Source organism: Perognathus longimembris, chromosome 15 (genome assembly GCF_023159225.1).
Source record: "Perognathus longimembris pacificus isolate PPM17 chromosome 15, ASM2315922v1, whole genome shotgun sequence".
In the NCBI taxonomy this organism is placed as follows: domain Eukaryota; kingdom Metazoa; phylum Chordata; class Mammalia; order Rodentia; family Heteromyidae; genus Perognathus; species Perognathus longimembris.
The window spans coordinates 3,319,677-3,338,177 of NC_063175.1; the positions used below are offsets into that span (position 1 = coordinate 3,319,677).

Genomic DNA, 18,501 nt, shown 5'->3' on the forward strand with positions numbered 1-18,501 from the left:
AAGGTACATACTAGAATTGGGTTTGCAAGGAACCTGCCAGGTAGGTATGGGTGTGAGCATTCTTCCAGTTCTGAAGGAAATTCAATTCATTTAGACCATTCCTAGGGCTTGAACTTAGAGCTTGGGCACTATAGCCAAACTTTTGTGCTTAAGGCTCTACCAGTTGAGCCACAGCTCCCTCCTCTTTTGGGCTTTTTGGTGGATAATTGGGATAGAGTCTCATGGACATTCCTGCCTTGGCTGGCTTCAAACCTGGACCTTTGGATCTCAGCTCAGCCTCCTGAATAACTAAAGATTACAGGCTGAGCCATCACTGTGCTTTTTATGACTATTGTACCCCTTAACCACAAAAATAGCTTCCTTGTTCCTCGTTCTACTTACATTATTGCTACTGATGCAAATTTTCAAGACATCATTTTTATTATATTGAAGCCTTACTGAAGAAGTTTTAATTATATTTTGTTTGTGCAGTTATTAAGATCTGCTGGTTTTGACATTTAAGTTCTTCCATTGTTTAACTCTTACACTATCTGTAAGTAAAATAAGAAGATAAATGTGCTCCTGTCATGGGTAAACAATCCCTACTTCTTGTCACTCTATGTACAGACTCCTACCCTCTCTAACCTATGGAACTTAAATTAACCTGTCTTTCTGTATTTCTCATCATTAAAAAACAAACCCTCATTGGAAAAAGCAGCATCCATATATTCTTGCCTGTTTGTTGCTTCCTGCTTTTATAGCCAGCATTTTCTATTTTATAGTAGAACTTCTTGGAATTGTGTATACTGTTTTCACATTTCTTTCTGACATTCTCTAGAAAAGCACGCTGATTATGTTATTCTCTATTCCATCTGACTAAATGTAGTAGTCAGTTTTCAGTACCTACCTTATGCTCGCCTAAAATGTATCAGCATTTTATATACTACCACATTTAAAATCTTATCTTAGTATGGCCAGCAATACCCTGTAATATGCTACTTCAGTATAATCTCACAGTTTTTTTTCCCCATAGCTCTTAACATTCCAACTAAATAAGCTTCTTTCATCCTATCATTTTCCAAAAACTGGATACTGCCTTGATTTACTTTTGGAATTTCCCATTTAATTGTTTGTACTAGTTTATACAAATATTTGTACAGAGATAATTATCATAATTGGCAAATTTAATTTTAAAATTTCAATGAAATTTTTACCAAATTTCATGCAATTTTATTTTCAAGGTTTGAAATAATGCGAGAGCAGCTTCTTTTTTGTAATTTATTTTTTAATTACATTTTTTGACAAGATGTTGTGCAAAAAGGGTACAGTTACATAGTAGGGAAGTGTGTACATTTCTTGTGACATCTTATACCCTATTTTTCTTTCTCTTCCCTGGGTCAGGTAGACATATATAAAATACACAATGTACCAAGAACATATACAGTAGCCACGTGGCCTACGCCCAAGAAAATTCCCATAGGGCTTTAAATGTAAGGTCAATATTAGACAATAAGTCGACAATAGTCTTATATGAACATACATACATAGCTTTTGAACTATTGTATTCCACTGAGAGGTCAATTTTTTACCTTTATATGTTGAGTAGTTGTTTGGTTTTAGTTACATAATGTTGGGTCGCTGACCCAGTCCTGTGGGAAATACCATTTGACAATAGGTTTTTGGTTTCACAGACCTGGTCTCTACTGTCTCTCTGTCACCCCATCTTAACAGTCATATATCAGGGAGATCATGCCCCTTTGTTTTCTGTGTTCTAGGCTTGTCTCGCTCAACATTATTTGTTCAAGTTCTGACCATTTCCTTGCAAATAACAATATTTCGACATTTTTTTTTACTTTTTGTTTTTTTATTTAATTTATTAATTGAACTCAAATTTTTTTGACAAGGTGTTGTGCAAAAAGGGTACAGTTACATAGTAGGGCAGTGTGTACATTTCTTGTGATATCTTACGCCCTGTTTAAACATTTCTAATCGCTATGTAGTATTCCATTGTGTATAGGTACCATTTTTTTTTTTGATCCATTCATCTGTGGAGGGGCATCTGGGTTGTTTCCACATTTTGGCCATTGTGAATTGTGCAGTGATAAACATGGAAGTACAAATGTCTTTTTGATATTTTGGGACCTGCTGTTCAGGATATATGGATGCCTAGAAGTGGTTTGGCTGGGTCATAGGGTAGGTCTATGTTGAGCTTTTAGAGAAACCTCCATACTGTTCTCCAAAGTGGTTGTACTAATTTGCACTCCCACCAACAATGGAGAAGGGACTCTTTCCCCGCACCCCCTCCAGCATTTGCTGTTGCCTGAGTTCAGAGTATAGGCCATTCTAACTGGAGTGAGGTGGTATCTCAGGGTTGTTGTTTTTTGGATTTTTTTGGCCAGTCCTGGGCCTTGGACTCAGGGCCTGAGCACTGTCCCTGGCTTCCTTTTGCTCAAGGCTAGCACTCTGCCACTTGAGCCACAGCGCCCCCTCTGGCCATTTTCTGTATATGTGGTGCTGGGGAATCGAACCCAGGGCCTCATGTATAGGAGGCAAGCTCTCTTGCCACTAGGCCATATCCCCAGCCCCTCAGGGTTGTTTTTATTTGCATTTCCTTTACTGCCAGGGATGTTGAACACTTCCTCATGTTTCTTTGCCATTTTTATCTCTTCTCTTGTGAAGTCTCTCTTTAGTTCCTTTGCCCATTTCCTAATTGGTTTATTGGGCTTGGAGGGGCTTAGTTTTTTGTGTTCTCTGTAGATGACAGATAATAGGCTTTTGTCTGTTGCTGTGCTGGTAAAGATCCTTTCCCATATGGTTGGCTGTCTTTCTAGTTTGGTGGCATGTCCTTAGCTGTGCAGAAACTTTTTAATTTGTAGTAGTCTCATTTGTCGAGTCTCTCCCCTATTTGTTGTGCCCCTGGGACTCTATTCAGGAAGTTCCTTCCTGTGCCTATAAGTTCTAGCGTCTTTCCTACTCTGTCCTTCAGTAGTTTCAAGGATTCAGGTCTGATATTGAGGTCCTTGATCCATTTTGAGTTGATCTTGGTGCATGGTGATAGGCTTGGGTCTACTTTGAGTTTTCTGCATATGGCTGCCCAGTTCTCCCAGCACCAGTAGTTGAAGAGGCTATGTTTATTCCACTGTATGTCTTTAGCTCCTTTGTCGAATATTAGCTGACTGTAAGAATGTGGCTTTATTTTTGGGTCTTCTATTCTATTCCATTGGTCTTCAGGTCTGTTTTTATGCCAAAATCAGGTTGTTTTTGTTATGATGGCCCTGTAGTAGAGCTTGAAGTCTGGTATTGTGATACCTCCTGCACTGCTTTTTTTGCCTAGAATTGCTTTGGCTATTCTAGGTCTTTTGCTGTTCCATATGAATTTATGGATTGCTTTCTCTATTTCAGTGAAGAATGTAACTGGGATTTTGATAGGGATTGCATTGAATTTGTATAACAATTTGGGCAATATGGCCATTTTCACTATATTGATTCTGCCTACCCATGAGCATGGGAGGTCTTTCCATCTCCTTGTGTCTTCTTTGATTTCCCTTATTAGATTTTTGTAGTTCTCATTAAATAGTTCTGTCACGTCCTTGGTTAGGTTGATCCCTAGGTACTTTATTCTTTTTTTGGCTACTGTAAATGGAATTGTTTCCATAATTTCCTTTTCTGCTTGTACATTGCTGGTGTACAGAAAAGCTGCTGACTTTTGTGGGTTGATTTTGTATCCTGCTACTTTGCCAAATTGGTTTATTAGGTGTAGGAGTTTGGGGACTGAGTTTTTTGGGTCCTTCATATATAAGATCCTATCATCTGCAAATAGGGATAACTTGATTTCTTCCTTGCCTATGTGGATCCCTTTGATGTCCTCCTCTTGCCTTATTGCTATGGCTAGGGATTCCAGCACTATGTTGAAAAGAAGTGAGGAGAGTGGGCATCCTTGTCTTGTTCCTGAGTTTAGGGGGAATGATTTAAGTTTCTCTCCATTTAATATGATGTTAGCAGTTGGTCTGTTGTATATGGCTTTTATTGTTTTGAGGAATGTTCCATCTATTCCTGTTCTCTCCAAAGCTTTTAATAGGTATGGATGTTGTATTTTGTCAAAGGCTTTTTGGGCATCGACTGAGATAAAAATATGATTCTTTATTTTAGTTCTGTTTATGTGGTGAATTACATTGATTGATTTACGGATGTTGAGTCATCCTTGTGACTGTGGGATGAAGCCTACTTGGTCCTGATGTATCATTTTCTTGATCAGTTTCTGGATCCTGTTAGCTAATATTTTATTGAGGATCTTTGCTTCTGTGTTCATTAGTGATATTGGTCTGTAGTTCTCTTTTTTTGCTGGGTCTTTGCTTGGTTTTGGAATGAGTATGATATTAGCTTCGTAGAATGAGTTTGGGATTTCTCCCTCTGTTTCTATTTCACGGAAGAGTTTGAGGAGTACTGGTATTAGCTCCTGACTAAAGGTTTTGTAGAATTCGTTGGTGAATCCATCTGGGCCTGGGCTTTTCTTTGTTGGGAGATTCTTGATTACCCCCTGTATCTTGCCGTAAGTTATTGGTTTATTTAGTTGATTTATTTCTTCTTGATTCAGTTTGGACAGTTTATACTTCTCTAAGAATTGATCAGTTTTTGTAAAAATATTGTTTTTTACTGAGTAGAGGTTCTGGAAATAGTTCCTTATGATTGTTTGAATATCGTGTGTACTTGTTGTAATTTTTCTGGTGGAGTCCCTGATTTTACGTATATGAGTCTCTTCTCTTCTTTTTTTTTTGTAAGTCTTGCGAGGGGTCTGTCAATTTGATTTATTTTCTCAAAGAACCAGCTTTTAGTCTTATTTATTTGTTGGATGGTCTTTCTATTTTCAATCAGATTTATCTCTTCTTTAATATTTGTGATCTCTCTCCTCCTAGTCATTTTAGAGTCGGTCATTTCTTGTTTCTCCAGTTGTTTTAGTTTCATCGTGAGGTTATTCACCTGCTCTGCTTCTATTCTTTTAACGTGAGTGCTGAGGGCAATGATCTTGCCCCTCAGTACTGCCTTAGCTGTGTCCCATAGGTTTTTTTGTGAAGTATTTTCATTGTCATTGTGGCTTATGAATTTGTTGATTTCATCTTTAATTTGGTCTGTGGCCCAATTGTTGGATAAAAGTGTAGGGTTTAGCCTCCAAGAATGTGTATAGCCTCTGTGGTAACCGAATTATTGAGGGTTATCTTTAATCCACCGTGGTCAGATATAATACATGGGATGACGTCAATACTTTTGTATTTGCTGAGGTTCTTTGTGTGGGCTATGACATGGTCTATTTTGGAATATGATCCATGGGCTGCTGAGAAGAAGGTGTATTGGGTCTCTGTAGGGTGGAAGATTCTGTATAGATCTGTCAGATCCATTGGGATATGGTGTTACTTAGGTCCTCAACTCCCTTGCTAATCCTCTGGGTGTTGGATCTGTCTCTTGGAGAGAGTGGGGTATTAAAGTCTCCCACCATGATTGTGTTTGGGTTTATCTTGTTCTGTAGTTCTGTGAGTATTTGCTTGACATATGTAGGGCCTCTTTTGTTTGGTGACTATACATTTATCACCGTGATGTCTTGATTCTGGATTTTTCCTTGTATTAAAATGTAGTGACCTTCTTTGTCTTTTTGAGTTGATTTTAATGAGAAGTCCAACTTGTCTGAGATCAGGATCGCTACTCCTGTCGTTTTGGTAGGTGCATTTGCTTGAAAGATCTTGCTCCATCCTTTCATTTAGAGCCTGTTTTTGTCCCTTGCTGTAAGGTGGGTCTCTTGTAGACAACAGATGGCAACTTTTTTGTTTGCGGATCCATTCTGCCAGTCTGCTCCTCTTTATTGGAGAGTTTATACCATTTATATTCAAAAGAGATCAAGGATAAGGGTGTTTTTTCTCCTTCCATTTTCTTGTTGGGCTGTTTTTTCCTCTTTTTCTTTTTTTTCTTGTCTTTAGTGATCTGTTCTTTCTGTTGGGCTCTGGCTATTGTAGTTTCTTTCTGTTTCTGTCTGTGTGTCCTGTACGATTTCTGTTGGGTGTGATTCCCCTCTTAGAATTCGCTGTAGGGCTGATTTTTTATTCACTTACTCCTTTAGACTCTCTTTGCTATGGTTTTGCCCTCTAATGTGAACTCCAACTTCGCTGGATATTTTATCCTAGGTTGGCAGTTCTTGGCCTGTAGAACTTGGATGGTGTTCTTCCACTCTCTTCGCGAGTGGTAGGTTTGTGTGGAGAGGTCTGCTGTTATTCAGATCCTCTTCCCATTGTAGTAAATTTCTTTCTTCACTTTGGCTGCATTCAGAATTTGCTCTTTATTTTTGAGATCTGAAGTCTTGAATATTATGTGCATTGGGGTGGCTTTTCTGGGGTCTGGCCTGCCAGGTGTCCTATAGGCTTCAGTTACCTGGATGGGGTCCCTTGTGAGATTGGGGAAGTTTTCTGCAATAACTTTATTCAAGATATATTGAAGCCCTTTGCTGTGGTATTTGGCTCCTTCTTCTATTCCAGTTATGGGCAGATTATATCTCTTGTCTTTGACCACTAGCTCCTGGATTAGTCTGCCCTGAAGCGTCACCGTTTCTTGGAATGTGGTAATTTTTATCGGCTGCATCATGGTACAAGATAGAGATTCTGGATTCCATATGGTCAATTCTTTTTGCTGTGGATTCAATTGTGGAGTTTATGGATGTCAGAGAGCTATTTATGGCTGCCAGATCAGCTCTGATCGTGGAAATTTCTTCCTTTAAAGAGTTGTATTTTAAATATTTTTTCATGCATTTCACTTCTCAGGATGTTAAGGTCTTTTTTAACGGAGGTTGGCATTGTATCCATTTTTGCTTCCATTTCTTTCTTGGCTTCCTGGATGTCCTTCAAGACTTACACTGTAAACTCCTGGAATTGTTTTCTGATTTTGATCTGAAGCTTTCCATCATTTCTGCTAACATGGCTTCATTTGCTTTTTTATTCTCCATCTCCTCTTCAGTCATGCTGCTTTTTGGAGCTGGCGAGTTGGCTTGCCCTTTGATGAACTGTGTTATATTTCTTTGTGATTTGTGCATCTGGAGATCTGTGGGTGGCTTCCCTGGTTTGCCTTTGTGCTGGTTCCCGCTGGTCTGTCAGTGGGAGCCTTGTGTCCTGGCTCTGGGTTTGGGTCTGGGTGTTGAACCTTGCTTCCCAATGGGTGAGCGTGACCCTCTCGGTTGTTGCTGGGGTGTTCACCCTCACTGCACTTGTGGGTTGGTAGGTTCTGTGTCTTTCTGTGCGGGACAGTGTCCTGCCGCTATGTTGTGCTGACCCTAGCTTGCCCCTGGTGGGGGTTTGCTGGTCGCTGATTCAGCGTGGCGTGGAGGCTTATCTCTTCTTTGGTTCTTTTTTCCACTCTGTATCTTGGTCAGAGGAGCTCACCTCTCAGGCATTTTGCCCTACTGTGTGGACCACTCCATTGCCGGTGTTGTTGAGGGGCGGTCCACCCACTTGTGCGAAATGCGCCAAACTAAGTGGGCGTGGCCGCTGGAGAGCTCTGCCCTCCTGTGGGGACGCCCCTACCAGAGCGGGTGCTGTTGCCTGAGGCCCCAGCCACCTGTGCGATGTGCGCCCACCTGTGTGGGTGCTGCCACTGTGGCCCTGCCCACCTGTGCGGGTTATGCCTACCAGAGCGAGCCCCGGGTTGTTGGGGTGTGTTTGCGCCCTCCCTTGAGTCCACTGTGGGGGGAAGTATGTGTGGGCCCCAGTGGGATCAAGGGTCTGCGAGGCCCAGGCGCCTAGGGTGGGGCTTGCAATGCCTGCTGTCCGGGGCCCCTGTTGGGAAGGGGGCGGGGCCGTTGTGGCTGATTATGTCTCCTCTGCTGTCTTGGTGCTGCTCCACCCTTCCCCTGCTAACTCCTGTGTCTTCCCACATCCTGATGGAATCTTGCCACCTGATTTGGGGTTCTTTGTTCCCTTGAGGTGGGGAGGGGGAGGGAGGGAATTCTAGCTTCTTTGTAGGGTTTGGGTCTCTGATAGCTGGTCTCCTGTTGTGGGAGGGGTCAATGGGGGGACTCACTGGTCCTGGATTGTGTGTGTGTCCCATGCCGCCATTGGTCCTTTGGGGGTGGAGTGCTGGGGTGTGGCGAAATGTCGAGGTGGTGGCCCGGCTCTCCCCTTCTGTGCCGCTCGGTTTCCCTGCCACTCACGTCCGATCCCAGCAGTGCGGTCCGGAACTTCCCGTCGCCGCGATGTGTCTTGGTCCGCGCTCTCCCTGGGTCCGTGGAGCCCTGCTGTCTGAACTCTGCACTCGTGGTGTGGGTTTTCGTGGTGTTGGTTTTCGGCAGTAGGTCTGCCTTTCGCCGGGTCCCCTTTCCCAGCCTGGCCCTGTTCGTGCCAGGGTCCACTGGTCGGGGGAGGGTACCCCGGAGATTCTCCAGCTCTGTGCAGGTTATAGGCTCTTCTTTTTTTGCTCCTTTTTGTTTCCTGAGTTTCTCCACTGCTGGCTGCTGGTTTTGCTGGGTTCTTGATGGGGTGTTGGGTGCTGGAGTTTCCCGCTCACTATTCAGTTGGAGCGAGTTGGGGTGCCTCCCTACTGTGGCAGTGCCATCTCTCTCTCTCTCTCAACTTCTAACATGACCTTGAAAAGGAATCCATTCTGGTTATTTTTGCTATGTAGTATGAATACTAGGATGCACTATAATTTTGAGCTTTTAGTTTTGAGCTTTTATGTTTTAGTAATGACTATTTGTTTTTTCCTCCAAATGTCACTGGGATATATGCATAGGTGTATATATATACACGTATGCATGCATTCATGCAGGACTGATGGTTCAAACTTGGGGTTTTGGGTGTGCTATGTAACCACAATGTTATATTCTCAGAGCTTTGCTTTTTTAAAACAGAGTATTATGGTATAGTTCTCGCTGGCTGTGAATACCATGTAACCTAGGCTGGTCTTGGACTTGTTATTCTCCTCTGCCACCAGAGTGCTGAGATTTTCACAGTTACCACCATGCTTAGCAATACTGTTTTGGCTAAATTGAAATTGTTGTATTTTGTTTTGAGTTTTTTTAGTCCTGGAGGATCAACCCCCAGGACCTTATGCACACTATATAGGCACCTTACCTGAACTATGTTCTCAGCCCTTTCATTGAGTATTTTGGGGGTGGGTTGGGATGGGAAGATTGTTCATTTACAATTTTTTTTCATAAAATGCTTTACTAAACAGTTGTTTCAGAACATAAAACATGGAATTTTATATCTGATTTTTAAATTTTTATGTAGCTTTGTACTTGGTAGGAATTTAAGGTGATTGGATGGTCAAGAACCCCCAATTAAAATGTCCATACGGGCTGGGGATATGGCCTAGTGGCAAGAGTGCTTGCCTCGTATACATGAGGCCCTGGGTTCAATTCCCCAGCACCACATATATAGAAAATGGCCAGAAGTGGCGCTGTGGCTCAAGTGGCAGAGTGCTAGCCTTGAGCAAAAAGAAGCCAGGTTCAGTGCTCAGGCCCTGAGTCCAAGGCCCAGGACTGGCCAAAAAAAAAAAAAAGTCCATACGTTAGTGTTTGTGCTAGTATGGAATCGGTTTAGGTCATTTAATCACATGTCAAATACTATTGACTAATTTTATTTATTCTCATTAATATGACACATTGGGCATGATTTTAAATAAGTGATTGAATTGTCAGTCCATTGAACCAAAAGTATCTATCTTGAGGGAACCACCTTATTTGGGCAGGGTTTGGGGGCATGCAGTAGATAAGAAAAGTAAGTGAAAAGATGATAAATGAAATGGGAAAAAGTGTCCCATTTGTGGAGTGGTTAGGCAAGACCCTTTTTATGAACATAATGTGTAAATAACTGAAAACCTTGTGAATATCTAGTGAGGAACATTGCAAACAGGGAAAGAACAAAATGGTAGTGGTTATCAAGTAGGCATTAGCTTGGCTTTTTGGATGAAAGATTGAATGTCTGTAATACAAATGCTCTGACATCCAAAAATATATATGTATAATATATATATATATTTTTTTTATATATATATATATAGAGAGAGAGAGGTAGTATTGGAGATTGAACTTATTAGGTAAGTGCTTTGCCATTTGAACCCTTGCCCCGGTCCTTTTGATTTTCATTGGCTTTTAGATAGTTTCACACTTCCCTGGGCTGGTCTCTGAAAGGTACTATCCTTACTTTCTTTTTTTTTTCTTTTTTGTCAGTCCTGGGGCTTGAACTCAGAGTCTGAGCACTGTCCCTGGCTTCTTTTTTACTCAAGGCTAGCACTGTACTGCTTGAGCCACAGCGCCACTTCTGGCCTCATATATGTGGTACTGAGGAATCAAATCCAGGGCTTCATGTATACGAGGCAAGCACTCTTGCCACTAGGCCATATTCCCAGCCCAATCCTTACTTTCAAAGTAGCTGGGATTATAGGCTTCAATCACCACAACAGCTTCTTAGAATTCAACAGCTTGAGCACTGACATGTAAACATTTTGTAATATTTCCGGTTTTTAAATTAGGAATGCTTAACTGGAAAGGTTTATAAAACAGTACTCCAAAACCAGAAAACTCCCAAATCTGAAATACTTCTGTTCCGAAGTACTTTGAATAAGGAACACTCCCACCTATGTTAGGAAGAGATAAATAAAATGATGTTGCCAAAGCTTTCTAGTTTCTTCCAAAAGAAAGGAGAAAATAATGAATTTTTCCTCTTCTGCAAACAAAACTTATAATGTCATTATTGACATGAGTGTAATCTGTTTATCATTTGGTTACGTAGGAACATCTGTGTTACCAGGGCTCACTGACAAAACTATTTTAACTTAATGACAAAAGAGAATATCAGTTTGTCTTTCTTGGTATGTTTTTCTTCACTAGGAAAACACACAAAGTATAAGTGTAAGAGGCATAAAATTTATTCCAGGCCCTCCTGGAAATAAGGACCTTTGTTTTGCATGGCGTGAGTTTTCTGACTTTATTCGAGTGCAGCTAATTTCTGGACCTCCTGCTAAACTTCTCCTGATAGACTGGCCAGAATTAAAAGAGGTAAGTGTTTTCATGTTTTGACTGAAAGAATTCAATACTGTATGCCTTAATTACTTTCTTTAAAAAAATTTTTTTTTATTTTTCAAGTAAAATGATGGGTTTATTGGGGAAGTAAAAAGCGAACTGACTGGCCAGGGTCGCAGCCCAGTCTCTGGAGCTGGAACTGTGACCATAAAAAGCAGGCTGGCCAGCCAGAGCCACAGCCCAGACTCTGTTATAAAGGCAAATACCACATGGTCAAGCTTACAACATGCAGGTGGCCAGTGAGGTTACAACACTTACAGAGCATGCCAGGTCACACGCAGGTGACCAATGGAGTTACAGTATGCATTATAGCAACTTTTTGAACCAACCTATCATTTTAGTTAGAATTGGTGCATGAATTTGGTGGGGCTCACATGATGCAGGTGGATATGTCTACTGATGGGAGGGCGCAGGTTTAACCTTGAGCGTTCTACTACTCAGGTGGTCAAGCAGTTTACACAGTCTTACCACAGTGAAGGGGAACTTCTCTGGATAGGGCAGGGTAGATCTTAGTGAAGCTTCTGCTCCCTTAATTACTTTCAAGTAATCAGTGGATTAGAAAGGATATATTTTGTTGTTGAAGAAATAGTTGTACTTATCAGTAACAAAAGAATTAGGTAATAAAAGTTTTAAGTATTAAGTAACAAGAGTCACTGCTTCATTATTGAATTGATTAGATTTAATTTGCTATGCAAATGAGTGTGGTAGTTAGTTTTACCAGTTACTGACTTTTGCCAGTTTTACATGGTTATTCTCATCTTAGCTTAAGTTTCTTTTTAAATAGCGTTTCCCTTTTTTCCCTGGTCAACCTGGACTATTATTCTTTTGTTTTGTTTTGTTTTGGGTTTTTTGTTTTTTCTTTGCCAGTCTTGGGGCTTGAACTCAGGGCCTGAGCACTGTCCCTGGCTTCTTTTTGCTCAAGGCTAGCACTCTACCACTTGAGCCACAGCGCCACTTCCGGCTTTTTCTATATCTGTGGTGCTGAGGAATCGAACCTCATGTATATGAGGCGAGCACTTTACCACTCAGACACATTCCCAGCCCTGGACCACTATTCTTATATTTATATTTCTATGTAATTGGGATGACTGGCAACTGCCACCATACCTATTTGATGGAGATTCAAGCTTTTGCCCAGTTAGGCCTCCAATGGCAGTCTCTCTAATCTCAGCCTTTGGACTAGAACTTTTTTTTTTGCCAGTCTTGAGACTTGGACTCGGGGCCTGAGCACTTCCCTGGCTTCTTTTTGCTAAAGGTTAGCACTCTACCACTTGAGCCACGGTGCCACTTTTGGCTTTTTCTACATGTGGTGCTGTGGAAGGCAACCCAGGGTTTCATATATGCGAGGCAAGCACTCTACCACTTGGCCATATTCTTAGCCAACCTCACCCTTTGGAATGGCTAAGACTACAGGTATGAACCATCTCACCTGCCCTAAAAACTGTTGGCATTTTTGTTGGTGGTGGTAGTGATGTATGTTTGTTTGTTTATGGTGCCAGTACTGGACTTGAATTCAGGCTCTTGCATGTTCAGCTTGGCTTTTTTTTTTTTTTTTTTTTTTTGCTTAAGGCTGGTGCTTGCCCACCTGAGCCACGACTCTACTTTGAGCTTTTTGCTGATTAATCAGCTTTAAGAGTCCATGAACTTTCTGGTAAAGTTGGTTTTGTTTTGAATTGGTTTGTAGGTGTGAGCTTTTATTAGTTTTTTTTGTTTTTTGTTTTTTTTTTTTGGCCAGTCCTGGGCCTTGGACTCAGGGCCTGAGTACTGTCCCTGGCTTCTTCCCGCTCAAGGCTAGCACTCTGCCACTTGAGCCACAGCGCCGCTTCTGGCCGTTTTTCTGTATATGTGGTGCTGGGGAATCGAACCTAGGGCCTCGTGTATCCGAGGCAGGCACTCTTGCCGCTAGGCTATATCCCCAGCCCGCTTTTATTAGTTTTTAAAGGCATGTTCCAGGAATCAGGTCTTTGTACTCATCCATTTTGATGACTTCCTATGAAAGTATTTATATGCTAATTTTGTGTCAGACAAATCTGATGTTTGTTGATTTGTTAACTAATTTTTTTAGATTTCAAATTTTTAAAAATACTTATTTTTAAGTGAGGAAATAATATTTGTCATGTACAGAATATTTTGAAATAACCATACATTGTGGACTGGCTGTAATAACTATACCACATGTATTATTTCACATAGTTTTTTGTTGTGAGAACATTTAAAAATTTCTTACGGCTAGATATGGTACACACCTGCGATCTCAACACCCAGAAGGCGGAGGCAGGAAGTTTTCTAGTTTGAGGCAAGCCTTGTGTTTTTCTCAGACCCGATTTCAGGAAATCAAATCTACTAGCAATTTTCCAGAATATAGTACACTTGAAAGAACTCTGTCATCCAATTTTGTGTACTTTGATAGTATTTTAATTTTAAAATAATGCAGATTCTGGTGTTCAGTTATGTATAATAGGAGTTTAAGAATAGGTAGATCAACTTACATTGTTTACTGTATAAAGGAAAATGAGCTTACATGGCCAGATAGTAGATGGCAATGTCTTAGTAAAGTACCATCAGTTCAGCTAAGGAAAGTTTTTGTGTCTGTAACCTAGTTTTATATTGCCGTCTATAGTCAGTGTAGAAAACAGAAACTGGTTGCAATAATGTGTCAAAAAAAAACCACACCCAATTTTTTCTTACAATAGTATATTAACTGAGAGGTTTTGCTGCATAGAAGAAGTGCATTGATTTTTATCTGGGAATGCTTGTATTACATAAATTAACATGTAGTCAATATAATTGCTTTCATATCAAACTAGTTTATGTTCTCACAAACCATTTCTTTCGTCAGTGAAAATTAACTATTTTCAGAAACAGTTGTATCGTGCTTTTTTCATCTTTATATAATCTTTGAAGGGAAGAATATAAATGAAAATGTTAGCACGTTAACTCAGAAGCTTAAGATTTATTTGCAGAGACCATATAAATCCAGAAACTTGAAAATAAGACTCAAACCAGTTTTCTGTTGGTTAGCAATATGTATATATTTACGCACACACACGGGCTTACACACATTGAAGTCATTATAATATCTAACTTATAGGAACATTTATTAGAAGCCAGTAATGACAAGTGCTTTTTTTAAAAAAATAATCACATTATTAATCTTTTCTAGGAGGTGATCATTTAATTGGCTTTCAAAGTTTCTTATTGATGAAATTATTTCTGACTATAACAGACTAAGTGATTTGTTTTGCAAATATAGAAGTAATTGTATTGTTTGTATGTTTTGGTGTCCCTTAAGATATTTAAATCTGTTTCAGGCTATTCCAGTGATTAATGGAAGAGAGTTAGAGCGCCCTCTTGCTGTTCAACTTTGTGATCAGTGGGACAATCCAGCACTAATACCAAATGTAAAAATAAGTCTCATAAAAGCTAGCAGTTTAAAGGTGAGTTTTGTTAACTTGTTGAGAATTTTTTATTTATAATTCTCTACTTCAGGACTGGGGTTGTATATAATTCATTGGTAGAATGCTTTTTCAGCATGGGCAAAGAAAGCCTTGGGTTCAATGTCCAGCACCCCCCAGAAAAAAATTTCTTATAATATCTAAAGGTATTTCAAGTTTCAGCTGGGAATGTGTCTTAGCAGTAGGGTACCTAGCATACATGAAGCCCTGGGTTCAATTCTTCAGCACCACATAAACAGAAAAGGCTGCAAGTGGTGCTGTGGCTCGAGTGGTAGAGCACTAGTCTTGAGCAAAAAGAAGCCAGGGACAGTGTTCAGGCCCTGAGTCCAAGCCCCAGGACTGGCAAAAAAAAAAAAAAAAAAAAAACCCAAAACAATAAAGTGGTAGATTTCCTGCTTATCAGGTATTAAGCTCTGAATTAAATCCTCATTACCACCCCTCCCCTAAATATGTGTATCTCATATATAATTACATATCTATATCATAGTTTTATATAACTTTTATTACTGCATATAAGCCAGCTTAAAATTATATTTATTTTGAGGAAGTAAAGTTTATAGCTTAAGTCAGTATAACAAGGGGTCAGATGATTTATTCTAACAACATAAATGGAGACAGTGTTGGTTAAGGAATAGCCATTCCTTGGGAAAATGACCTGAGGCTAAGAAGAAGAAGCCTATGGATACCCCTCCTCTAATCTTAAGGAGAGCTCCTGGAGCTTAGGCAGATCTGCTACACCTATACTGTATTCTACACTGTATTCTATACTGTATTCTACAATGAAGCTCCTTTCCCATCATTCTTTTTATGGGGCAAGCTTGAACACCTTTTGTCAAATTTGAATACACACATAGTGCGTAGCTCACCAGAAAATTTGAGGTCTAGATATAAGCAGTTTTAGAAGCTTACATATGAGGTTGGATACAAATATTGCAATAGCCTAGTTGCTCAATCATCTAGTGGAGACTTTAGGTTCTTGAGCAAAGTTGGAGCCCCTTTTGCTAGGGGAAAGAAAAGAAGCTGCTGATCTTTGCCAAGTTTTGTTTTTATGTAGTTTTTAAAAAAAATTCTCAAGACTAGTACTCGACCACTTTTACTTTTAAGTAGTACCTTCATTGTTCCCTACCAACTTGTTGCCAGGGAACTTGGAGAAAGGGTAGTGTTATATTCAGATAGTCTGGAGTATTGCATATAAGTATATTTTATAAAGTGTATTATAAGTATATTTTATAAATATGAGAGAAATAGTTGATAGTGTGTGAAGGTGGCAGACCTTTTAAAATTATTTCCATCAGAATTCCACAGATTTCTTAAGATCTTACAAGTTGAACTTAAATCCCAGGTGCTGGTGGAAGGGGAGGATTAAGGTTTTAGGCTACCCTGAACATGAAGAGTTATTAAAGCAAGGTGCTGTCTAAACCAGTAATTGGGTATGGTAGCTAATGTCTGTCACAGAAAGTGTATTCTAAAATACATTTCAAGCCAAAGTAAGGGTACATGGCTCAACCCTTGAGGTTTAGCCTTACTAAGAAAAAGTCAATGACAAAACACTACAATTCTCCTTTGATAGTCATGGACCTATTCTTCTAGTAATAAAATTTTTGTCAAAACAAGATTATGATTGCTGCTATGCAATATTGAATACAAAAATAATTCTTCTGACTTACAAGGATTTGGTATTTAGATGGGAGATATACTTGGAGAAAAATGGGTTGAGAGACAGTGGATCCAGGAGTAAATGAGACAAGTTTAAACACAGTACTTTATCCTATGATTTTATTTACTACTACTTTTTTTTTCTCTCCAATTACTGCTCCTTTTTGGTCATATGTACTATTGAAACCTACTCTTTCTGTTCTCTTTTCACCATGTAGTCCAAGCTAGCTTTCTGATTGATCCTCTTGCCTCATACTCTGCCCAGTGCTAGAGCTGCAAGTGTGGTTACCATACCTAGCTTCTATGGTCTTCTTAAGCAGAAATGAGTGTTGAGTTTTCTTTCTGTATGTGTGCTTCCAAGAAAGCTAAATCATGATTATTTTCAGCCTCAGAATAAGAGTGTCAGTCTAGTTTCTAGAGAAGCATCTATGAAGATTGGTATTCTTCTATCCAGTTATTTGGATTGTGGCCACTGACCACTAAACCACTTGGAAATGAAAGCTTGGTATCCACTATGAAGTAGTATGGCAGTAAAGATTTAAGAAGCACATCGAAGTAAACATTCAAGAGAAATACAAAGAACAGAGATAGGGTTATGATTGTTAGGTTTGAGTATTTGTCCATGTATTTCTCCAGTGCTCTCTTCCATTCCTTCCTCCACTTTCGAATATCAGTGTTATCTACACAGTGAACTTAGAATTTTACAGTTTGATAGTTTTAATATGAAATTTAGTTTAGTAGATGCTGTTAAGTATTCTTTTAGGTTAAGTGGTTATTCCAACTAATTTCAGATTTGAAACTTTTTACATTTTAGCAGCATATACAAACAAATATGACTTCCAAAATCGGAATATATTAACATTGTGATAAAAGAAAATATCCTTATTGGTCTACAGAATTTTGTAATTAACCTTTAAACATTTTTGTTTTGTTTTTAGCTCACACCTTCAACCCAGCAACATAAAACAGATGAGAAAGGCAGGGCTAATTTGGGAGTGTTCCTTGTTTTTGCCTCTAGGTAAGAATCAGAAATTTGATAGATATTAATACTATACAAATTGGTTTAGGGTCCCTAAAAGAGTTAGACTCTGTATAAATTGTCTCTGAATTTTTTAGTTTATTATACTTGATTTAATTTAAACCCTTCTTCCCCCCGCCATTTTCTCTACTGTTATTAGGGGAGAACATACTATCCAAGTTAAAGCCATCTATAACAAGAATACAATACAAGGACCTGTAATTAAGTTAATGGTTCTTCCAGACCCTGAAAAACCCATTCGTCTCAAGGTTAAATATGACAAAGATGTTTCCTTTTTAGCAGGGGATGTTTTCACTGGTGAGTATTTCACAGTATTTAAAAAATTAGTAATGATAGTTTGTGGGATAATTATTTACACTTGTTATTCAGTATCAAGTGTACATATTGTTGCCTTTTAAATGGCAAAGAAAATATATAACTTAACTTCTGTTTCTACAAACCTTTAATGTTAAGAACAAACCTGGTAGCTTTAGTTCCTGAAGTCTCTGTTCATTTATTGAAATTCTGTTCATGTATTGAAATTCTGTAAATGCAACATGAACTTAGTGGTGACAACTGTGGCATTATGCTACACTAATATTTTGTGATAAATCTACCAGGACCAATATCCTATAACTTAATTTGAATGGAAAAATCATATCAGGACTTAGGATTAAAGATTTCAGAACAACAAATACTTAGTGAATACTCTGTCCATTTATTATAATTGTGAATATTCAATTTATCAATGAGTGTAGTTTAATGCACATAAGCAACTTAGTGGCTCTTGACCAGTCAGTAAGAAATTAGTATTTGCTTTACACAAGTAGTTTTCTGGAAGATGTCTGTTTTATTGACAGGGATAAATGCCTACATATAGATAAGCAGTGAAAGAAGACTTCAAATTTTTAAACAATTAACTTACATGTCAGTTCTGTTTTATAATTACTGTGTTAGGGGCTGGGAATATGGCCTAGTGGTAGAGTGCTTGCCTTGTATACATGAAGCCCTGGGTTTGATTCCTCAGAACCACATATATAGAAAAGCCAGAAGTGGCACTGTGGCTGAAGTGGTAGAGTGCTAGCCTTGAGCAAAAAGAATCCAGGGACAGTGCTCAGGCTCTGAGTTCAAGTCCCAGGATTGGAGCCTCCCTCCCTGCCCCCCCCCAAAAAAGGGGGAGAATTACTGTGTTAAATTGGTTTGAGAGAACATAGTACTTTTTATTATTGAAAATCTGTCACAGGTGACAAACCTCTTCTTACACAGATGGTAAATACAATGAGAGTATTGTATAATTGTACTTTACTGTATGCTGTTGGAAATCATAAGGAAGACGTAAC

At 39.3% G+C, this 18,501-nt stretch overlaps 1 protein-coding gene across 1 annotated transcript in view; it reads left to right on the forward strand.

Annotated features, from left to right (window-relative positions):
- Smchd1 (structural maintenance of chromosomes flexible hinge domain containing 1) overlaps window positions 1-18,501 on the forward strand; it is a 138,105-nt gene that overhangs the window by 69,595 nt on the left and 50,009 nt on the right. The window contains exons 29-32 of the mRNA XM_048363666.1: window positions 10,841-11,008; window positions 14,344-14,469; window positions 17,082-17,161; window positions 17,322-17,479. Of these exons, the coding sequence (XP_048219623.1) occupies window positions 10,841-11,008; window positions 14,344-14,469; window positions 17,082-17,161; window positions 17,322-17,479 (532 nt within the window). The remainder of the gene's footprint in view (window positions 1-10,840; window positions 11,009-14,343; window positions 14,470-17,081; window positions 17,162-17,321; window positions 17,480-18,501) is intronic.